This window comes from Perissodus microlepis, chromosome 22, assembly GCF_051167445.1.
Source record: "Perissodus microlepis isolate ML-2025 ecotype Zambia chromosome 22, ASM5116744v1, whole genome shotgun sequence".
Classification (NCBI taxonomy): Eukaryota; Metazoa; Chordata; class Actinopteri; order Cichliformes; family Cichlidae; genus Perissodus; species Perissodus microlepis.
Window position 1 is genome coordinate 4,988,442 of NC_140481.1, and position 9,415 is coordinate 4,997,856.

General features: G+C 43.4%; 1 protein-coding gene across 1 annotated transcript; it reads right to left on the minus strand.

Annotated features, from left to right (window-relative positions):
• Positions 1–239: 239 nt before the first annotated feature.
• On the minus strand, positions 240–8,560 carry e2f3 (E2F transcription factor 3). Its single transcript, XM_084919273.1, has 7 exons — positions 8,423–8,560; positions 7,921–8,022; positions 6,222–6,450; positions 4,563–4,694; positions 3,199–3,313; positions 2,903–3,083; positions 240–2,713 (listed from the first exon to the last, which is right to left on the minus strand). Exons 2-7 carry the CDS (start codon positions 7,967–7,969, stop codon positions 2,454–2,456), a joined length of 966 nt encoding a protein of 321 aa, XP_084775399.1. The 5' UTR covers positions 7,970–8,022; positions 8,423–8,560; the 3' UTR covers positions 240–2,453.
• Between the last annotated feature and the right edge of the window lie 855 nt (positions 8,561–9,415).

Below are 9,415 nucleotides of genomic sequence, written 5' to 3' on the forward strand. Positions count from 1 at the left end.
CTTATACCAGCTGCCTGTATTAAAACTGTCTTCTGACCCTTATAAACAGAAACTCTGGACAGCAGTTGTGATCCACTCTCAGTGACATCACAGAGAGCCACGAGTTGGAAAAACTCTTAAACCTTAACATTCAGTGCTGTCTGAATATAAGGAAAAGCATAATGAGAGTAATTTAACGTGGACTCACTGAAAAGCAAAATGTAATTTAAAAATAAGAGAAAACAGAATAGACTTGGGAATTAATAAGTAAATGAGTTCAAATTTATTCAAGTTTTGATACAATATTTAACAGAAATGAGAAGGCGACCCTCAGCAGAGGTCTTCTGGCTACAAAGCAGCATTAGGGGGACAGAATCAGTGGTAAAAAGAGGCTCGAGAGTGAGAATGAATCTAACTGAACACAAAACTGATGCGAATACGTGAACAACAGTAAAAATAACATGAGGGGAAAAACCTGAAGCTTTAGATTAGATCTTAGTGTCGAATTGTTAAAAACACAGAAAACCGTTTTTCCTTTCACAGCCTCCCGACTCTGCCAAGCAAACATAACACACATTGTGAAGAGACTAGCCCACTCTGTGGATTACAGAACACCAGATCTGAGTGCCAACAGTGGTTAGCCGTTCAATGCCTCGTAAATACAGCAGTTTAGCCACTCGAGTCGGGCGCTGTCCTAGTTTGATACTGACAACAAATGACAAGAATTCTGGTGAGCGTTCATGAGAGATGCTCAAGTGAGCATGAAAAGGGTTTAGTGTTACAGTCCTTTCATCAGCAGAAGCCCTTTCATTCTCCAAGAACGATGACAAAACAGTTCACCCGAATGCAACGCGTTTGTTTTTAGTGGCGCCGAACACAACCTCGCTGAAGTGTGCGCCGTGAAAAAGGCACAATTTAAAATGTTCTGTAAACAAGAACGGGCTTTAAATGGTTGAGCCTCTCCTCGGTGGTTTTAGTGGTTCAGCGTGTCATCATCAGACAATCCTGCTCCTCTTAACAGCTAAGAGAGCGCAGGCAGGCCGCAGCGGTACCTCAGAAAGTGACCTGCTGAAATGTCTGCCATCATAATTAGTGTCATTTTAAACTGGTGATCAATATTAAAGCAAAGCTCTCGTACACATCAAACTCTGGACAACATTGTAAATACCAGAGCCCGACAGATATCAGCCGATATCAGCATTGCTAATGGCGCATTAAAGTTGAAAAGTGGAAAGAAGACATGGCTGTAGAGCATATTTTGAGTGTTGATGTTGCAAACTTTTAGTTCAGAGATCACTCCTCTGTGACTTCTCGGTAAGCAACACCTGTTTGTTACACCACAGACAACAAGCAGCTGATCTGAGCACCTCCAGTTAGAGTGCTTTTAAACTACATGTGCCAAATCTTATGGAAATGTGGTTATGCTAAATATTGCTGCTTATGTGTCGGATTTTTAAATTGCTGGATATCAGTTTAGGTCTTAGTCATCCTACATCAGTGGGGCTCTGGTAAATACTGTGTATGAATCAGCCTTTAACTTATGAAATTGCACCAGGTGTAAAAGTTACTGGAACCCTGAGAAAAACCAACACGGGCTTATAGCACACTGTGCTATGAGGTGTTCAGTTTAAGTAGCACAGAGTAATGCACTGTTCCAACACATCAGTAAACCTTAACAGTCATTGGTCATAGCCTAACCAATCAACATTCACCTGTTACTTTGTTATGTCATCACAAACAGCTTCATAGCCAAAATCTTTATTCCGTCACGCTGAGCCGCAAACTCAGTCTTAAACTGCACATCGAGACGATTCAGATGACCTCAATGCAATACGATAAATCTGAGGGCAATGAGAGCACGTGCCTGGACCGATAAATCTTCCTGACTTAAGGTATCTGAAATGAAAAACCTGGATGGGAGAAGGCCAAATAATGGACAGGTTTGCTTTAAATGCATCACTGCAAGGTAATACAAGACCAGCTGTAACTAATAAGACACAAATCTGCATTAGTGTCTGCAACAAGTCGAGTGAATCAGTAATAAAGCACAACAATGTTCATCAAACAGTTGTGTACGAATGCCATCTGCAGCTGTTTGTCATCACAGAGCTCCAACACAAGCAGCAAGAGTCTAATGAATGACTTTGGACAGACTTCTAAACCTTTGGTGTACGTCACCTCTCCAGACCAGTTCACAGTGTCCCTGTAACTGACAAAGCTCTGGGTTCAAATCAGTTCTTTTTGTTGACACTGAAATACTGACATTGTGGAGAAGAGCTGTCAAAAAGGCCTCAAAAACAGAAACATGCCTCAGAGCGTGTGTCAGCTCCAGTCCAAAAGAGAAGAAAAGGAGGCCTGGATGGCAATGGAATTACATGGAAGTCTCCTTCACTAGTTTGGCTCCTTCAACTAGTTTATTGGATCCCGTTCATATCCCATTTACATGGAAATTCCATTTATTCCTTCACATCTGTTCAGAGAAGCGGAATATCCAGAGGCAACTGGTCCAAGTCGACAGAGGAGAAGAGGTCAGTGATGCCCTCCCCGTCAGCCACGCTCACAACGCAGCCCTCCTCATTGTGAGAGAAGGCCACAGGGGGACTGAGAGCAACAAAACTGCACTCAGAGGGGGGCTGGGGGGAGGTGAGAGTGGAGGGCATAGGAGAGCGCTGCTGTGTCGGCTCAGGCTGAAGCTTGGAGAGATTATCAATTCCACAACTGCTGTTAGCGTTTTCTAGAATGACACGGGAGTGTGAATGAGGAGACACCGGTGAGGAAGAAAGTGATCAAAATCACAAACCAGAGTTGGAGCCGGGCACAGTACTGTTCAAGGCTCCTGTGACAGCAACGCGGTTACGGGGATACGTCATTTCCTCGTCCTCTGTGGCACCAGAGCGACAGGACGCTCAAACACAAGACTCACCTCTGGAAGACTGAGCGAAGGCCGCGAAGGGCAAATCGAGCATGGAGTCGCTGTCATTTAAATGACTTCCACTGCCCTCGTCAGCAGCTGAATAACCTGTGGCTTCGACGGGGAGGGGCTCATCGGAGCACATGAACACATCAATGGGTCCCTGAGTGCTGCTGAGGTGGATCTGCAGGCTCTGAGCATTGAGAAAGCAGACACGTGGATTTTGATTAACGACTCAAAAACAGCAGCAGTTCCACTAGAGAACAGAAATGACTACTAATGTTACACCTTGTCCGACTGACATGTACCTCGTCTGGGTGTGGCACTACGAGTTGAGTCTCTGCGGGGGCTTTGATCACGATCACAGTCTGATCTTTCAGAGCAGGAATCCTATAGATATCCTTGTAAGTCAAATAGGCGTATGTGAGCCACAAAGTCAAGGAAGACAATAAAAACAACAGACTGGTGTTTGTGTGCCGCTGGAGCTTAGAGTTCAATGGACTCCAAAACTCATGCACGTGTCGCACCAGCAGTGTGGTTTCACCTACATCGTGTCAGCTTTTCGAATCATAACTGTACGACTGCAGGACACCGCATGCTCACACTGCAACAGTTTCTTTATCACAAGGTAGACCTGTTTTCTTTACAACAATATGAGCCACAATTCATAAAACAAACACCAAAAAAAAAACAAAAAAAAAAACACTATAGGCCCATTAGGAAGGTGTTTTTCCCCCTGCCACAGGAGAGGCAGATTTATCCCACTTGGGCTTCAGTTTTCCTTTTAGCCAAGCCGGCAATTAAATACAATACATTTGTGATAATACATCAATCAAATGTGATCAAGTCGCAAAATTCACACATTTGTTGCCAACTACAAACATCAAAACTCACATTAACTACTGGCCAAAATGTCACTGATGTAAAACAGGCATTCCCAACAAATATGACACAGCTGCTGCAGGTGGGATTTAACTACAAAATGACGGGCACGCTCTTTAACGCAGGCACAGTGCAATCAGTCCATCTGCGGTTATGAATTGGATGGCAGTTATTTTCAAACCTGCAGTTGGTCTGAGCCAATCCACGATTGCTGGGAGACAAACTGCCCTCCCACCAGGCAACCAATCACCCTGTAATTGAAAGCGGGCGTTGTGGACCAGCTGGTTGCTGCAACTACTTGGAATCGGCCATCAAATTTGATTTGAAAAAATAAATAAAAAATTCAACGCAATCACCAGACAACCACTGCTTTTTATTAACCACAAGGCGGGTGCGTTCTGAAACATTACTGATAATTAATTCCAGGTATTGTTTGCTCTTTGAAAGCTAGTATTTTTCCTTGATTGGAACAAATAAACTTTTCCTCCTTTATGCCAACAGCACACACACCACTACAGTAAAGACTGTCTCTGGTCAGCCATTATTAAATGTTGACAGTTTACAAAGAAAGAAATGTACCTCTAGTGCCACCTGCATGTCTCATGAAGTCAATGCAGTTTCAAAGGCAGACATACTGAGACTTTGAGAACACCTCAGGGCTCCTGGTGCTGTTACTTTAACTGCAAACACTAATATTTTTATCCTAGCAGTTTTACCCATTAAACCTGCCTTCAGAGTATTTCCTGGGTGACAATAAAGAGTGAAATGAAGCTGAACAGACAAAGGATATCTGTGACTGTGGCAGTCCTCACACAGCTCATGAATCTGCTCCGTACAGCTTTGGATCAGCTCGTCCAGCTTCCTCTCCTCCTCGCCAAGAGCCTTTAGCACAGGCTGATAGTCTTCATTCAGTTGTCCGCCCCTGTGCACAAGCATTCAAAAAACACCCAGGTCAACAGCGAAACAAGCAACACTCAAGGTATCCAATGTGTCTGAGCATTAGGAGCAGAAAAAAAGCCCCCTTGCCCTACTAAATACAGTGGCTTGCAAAAGTATTCGGCCCTCTTGAACTTTTCCACATTTTGTCACATTACAGCCACAAACATGAATCAATTTTATTGGAATTCCACGTGAAAGACCAACACAAAGTGGTGTACACGTGAGAAGTGGAACGAAAATCATACATGATTCCAAACATATTTTACAAATAAATAACTGCAAAGTGGGGTGTGCGTAATTATTCAGCCCCCTGAGTCAATACTTTGTAGAACCACCTTTTGCTGCAATTCCAGCTGCCAGTCTTTTAGGGTCTGTCTCTACCAGCTTTGCACATCTAGAGACTGAAATTCTTGCCCATTCTTCTGTGCAAAACAGCTCCAGCTCAGTCAGATTAGATGGACAGCGTTTGTAAACAGCAGTTTTCAGATCTTGCCACAGATTCTCGATTGGATTTAGATCTGGACTTTGATTGGGCCATTCTAACACATGGATATGTTTTGTTTTAAACCATTCCATTGTTGCCCTGGCTTTATGTTTAGGGTCGCTGTCCTGCTGGAAGCTGAACCTCCGCCCCAGTCTCAAGTCTTTTGCAGACTCCAAGAGGTTTTCTTTCAAGATTGCCCTGTATTTGGCTCCATCCATCTTCCCATCAACTCTGACCAGCTTCCCTGTCCCTGCTGAAGAGAAGCACCCCCAGAGCATGATGCTGCCACCACCATATTTGGCAGTGGGGATGGTGTGTTCAGTGTTAGTTTTCCACCTCTCATAGCGTTTTGCATTTTGGCCAAAAAGTTCCATTTTGGTCTCATCTGACCAGAGCACCTTCTTCCACATGTTTGCTGTGTCCCCCACATGGCTTGTGGCAAACTGCAAACGGGACTTCTTATGGTTTTCTGTTAACAATGGCTTTCTTCTTGCCACTCTTCCATGAAGGCCAACTTTGTGCAGTGCACGACTAATAGTTGTCCTATGGACAGATTCCCCCACCTGAGCTGTAGATCTCTGCAGCTCGTCCAGAGTCACCATGGGCCTCTTGGCTGCATTTCTGATCAACCTCTGAGGCCGTCATAGAGCAGCTGTATTTGTACTGACATTAGATTACACACAGGTGCACTCTATTTAGTCATTAGCACTCATCAGGCAATGTCTATGGGCAACTTACTGCACTCAGACCAAAGGGGGCTGAATAATTACGCACACCCCACTTTGCAGTTATTTATTTGTAAAACATGTTTGGAATCATGTGTGATTTTCGTTCCACTTCTCACGTGTGCACCACTTTGTTTTGGTCTTTCACGTGGAATTCCAATAAAATTGATTCATGTTTGTGGCTGTAATGTGACAAAATGTGGGAAAGTTCAAGGGGGCCGAATATTTTTGCAAGCCACTGTATACATTTATGCATAAAATGGGTCTATGTTTGTTACTTACTGGCCCAGTTTATACTTACCACCACTGGATGTGGTTTTTAGACTTCTTTTTGATGAGCTGGATCCCTTCAAGGACGTTTGTGATATCATAGATGCGCCTCTTAGAGGCGCCAAGTTCCCGACACACTACGTTTAAATCCAAAATCCCATCGGTGGAGCACCTCAGGAGCTCTGCAAACTTCCGGGTCAAGAAACCCAGCGACGTATCGAAGCGTGACCTCTCCCGCTTGCACATTAGGGAACCGAGACCTGGAGGATAAACGGACAGGTGGAGACTGAGATGTTTTCTTGCTGGTAATGGCTGCACCTTAACCCCCCTTTTACTTGACTACCTACTCAGATCAACTTGGCACGGTTTGCCGTGATTTTCAGGATTTTCCATTAGGTTATAGTATCTGGCTAGGTTATAGTTGCCCTGGAGGCAACAGCTACAGCAGGAATTGCCATAAGGTTGGCTGGTGCTTGTGTATGTGTGATGGTCTGTCAGAACTTTCTCTCAACAAGATAGTTTTACATGCATGTAGCTGAGATTACAGTTAAGGCCGAGTTCAAAGATGGGCAGCGTCTGACTGCTCAGTTAGTGAGTAAGGCTGCCATTCATGACCCAAAAACTTCAAAATGTTAATCCTTGTGATAATCATCAAGTCCCCCAAACTGTATCTGTCACTGACTCATTCAAGGATGAAGATGACGCCAATTTTGAGTTTAAGTTTTTTACCAGCACAGTTCTGCAGTACACCAATGACACAACTGTCTAACAGGTAATATGACCAAAAACCTTCCAGTCCTTTCTTGTACACTAGACCTACAGGATCTCATTCTAAATCCGTAGTCTTTAAGATGAATCTGGTGACCCTTTGCATCTATAGCAGCTTCTACTGTTCTGGGAAGACTTGCTACAAGATTGAGTGTGTGTGGGACTTTTTGCCCCGCTGATCCAGCAGAGCACTTATGAGGTCAAATGCTGATGTTGGAATTAGAAAGTCTGACTTGCTGTTGCAGTCCTAGAGTCCAGTGAATACTTTACACCACTCTGTCTGATGCAAGCCTCATATCACCAACCACAGGAGAACCACAAAGCTCCTGATGCCCACTTTTTGTCCTGATGTTAATGCCAGAGGACCTTTGAAATTCTGCAGTTACTTAGTCAGCCTAGCTTGGCAATGACTTTTTCACATTGTGTACTTTAGCACTCTGTCATCCTGCTCTGCAAGAGTGCATGCTCTGACACTTTAAGGCTGAGTTACTAAATACTTCTGCTTGCAATAAAACCACTTACAGCTGATCTTGGAATATTTAGGAGAGGACCAAGTTCATGAACAGACTTTCTGCAACAGTGCAGTCCTATTATAGTACTAAGCTCTTGAGAATAACCCAGTCTTTCACAAATGTTTGCAAAGGCAGACTGCATGACTGAGTGCTGGATTTTATACACCTGTGACCGTGGGATTAAATCAACACCTCAACTGAGTGATTAAGCCGTGTGGCCCAGTTAGTCCATTTTTTGAAGGAGAAACATATCAAAGCATTTGACACCATTAACTTATTAATTTAAGTTTTTGCTACACACGCCATTGGAACAAAATATCACCCATTAACTATGCTCTCCTGTAAACTGTAAAGCTGCGTCCGAGAGGTTTTATCCATTTCTTCCTTGGAATGGGCATGTTTTTCCATCTGATAATCCAGAGCACAAGTTATTACATCACACAGCCTTACTGGTTTCTCCTGTGTTTGTCAGATGGACCTCTGGCAGCACTGCCTCCATCCTGGAGGTCTGGGGCGGGTCACCGTCTTCCAGCTCCAGCTTTATTCCTTTGCCTGAAAATATTTAAGACAACTTGTTAGAAGTTACTGCTTGATATTGCAATATCATGCAACTTGGGATGTGTTTCCCCCTAATTTGTCACAGGGCTGCAATTTTTGCAGTAATATAAACTTGTCACTAGCCCGCTGCCTTTACTTGAGAACCATGTAATTGTAAGATGTGAGCACGTCTCTGCATAAACTAGTAAACCCGTGTTGCCTTCACGGACTAATTGCTTTAGTTATTTCAAGCTGTCACTTATTACTTCGCAACTGGGGCAGAAGCTAGCTTCCCTCATCAGTGTGTGTGTGTGTAAGCTAACAGTAGGAACACTCCCCATCCCCCTCTCATGCTGAGCATGCGGCAGTTGTTTTGCAGCAATGATAAACAGCACCCCGCTACCGGGCTCCTTACCAATGTTTCCTCACACAAACTCGACGGCTGAAGTGTGCAGTCAGATTACACGGCACCCGAAGTCCGACATTTACACAAGTCCCCGACCATGCGCGAAGGTAAAACAAGCGTAAATCTACCGGAAATACGCAAAAGCTCGCGAACGGTCACAGTCCACCCTTCTAAATAAAATCATACTCACACGAGTTTAAAAGTTTGACTTCTTCAATTAAAACATGACATCGTTATGAAAATGGCTTTAAACTTAAAGTATGAAGTGGTCCATTACAGCTAGTGAATCTTATATTAACTATTAATGCAAACTGTTTAAATTCTGTATTGTGTCGTGTTTTTTAACCAGTTTGAAGAAAATCAGAAAAATAAATAAATAATAATTAAAAACAACAGAAACTAAACAAAAAACATTACATTTTACACCAAATCTTACCATCTACAGTTATTTTTACTACTGTTGATTATTTTAGACGTTATACTCTGATTTTTATACAGCAAGGACACCTATGCAACTTTAAAACTAAATACTTTTTCGGACAAGCCTTTATTCTGAAAAGGTACTTCCTGGCTAACCAGCACGCGATGGACCGATAATAACCTTAACCGATAAACCACCAAGTATTTAAGTCTCATCGCTTGCGTAAAATAGTCTCCGTTATATAGACATGCCCACATCAGCTGTCAAACCGCACTTCGTTTCTGAATTATAAACGGCCGTAACAAATATAAGCCTTCGGGCCTTTTCGAGCTTCACTTTCCTCTGGTCTCTGGGGTTTGGTGCTGCCTACCTCCAAGAACTCCACTTTCACAGCGATTCCCACACAAAGGGCCCCGACCTATTAGGGTCCACACAGCCTCTGTACACTCCTGTTAGGCTCTCCGAGAACAAGAAACCAGCTTTTCTTCTACCGTCAAGCAGAAACAGTCACCCTTATCATGATTTCTACTGAGCATCCTGACGGGGTTTTAAAATGTTTTAAATTCAAGCTGGAAACAATT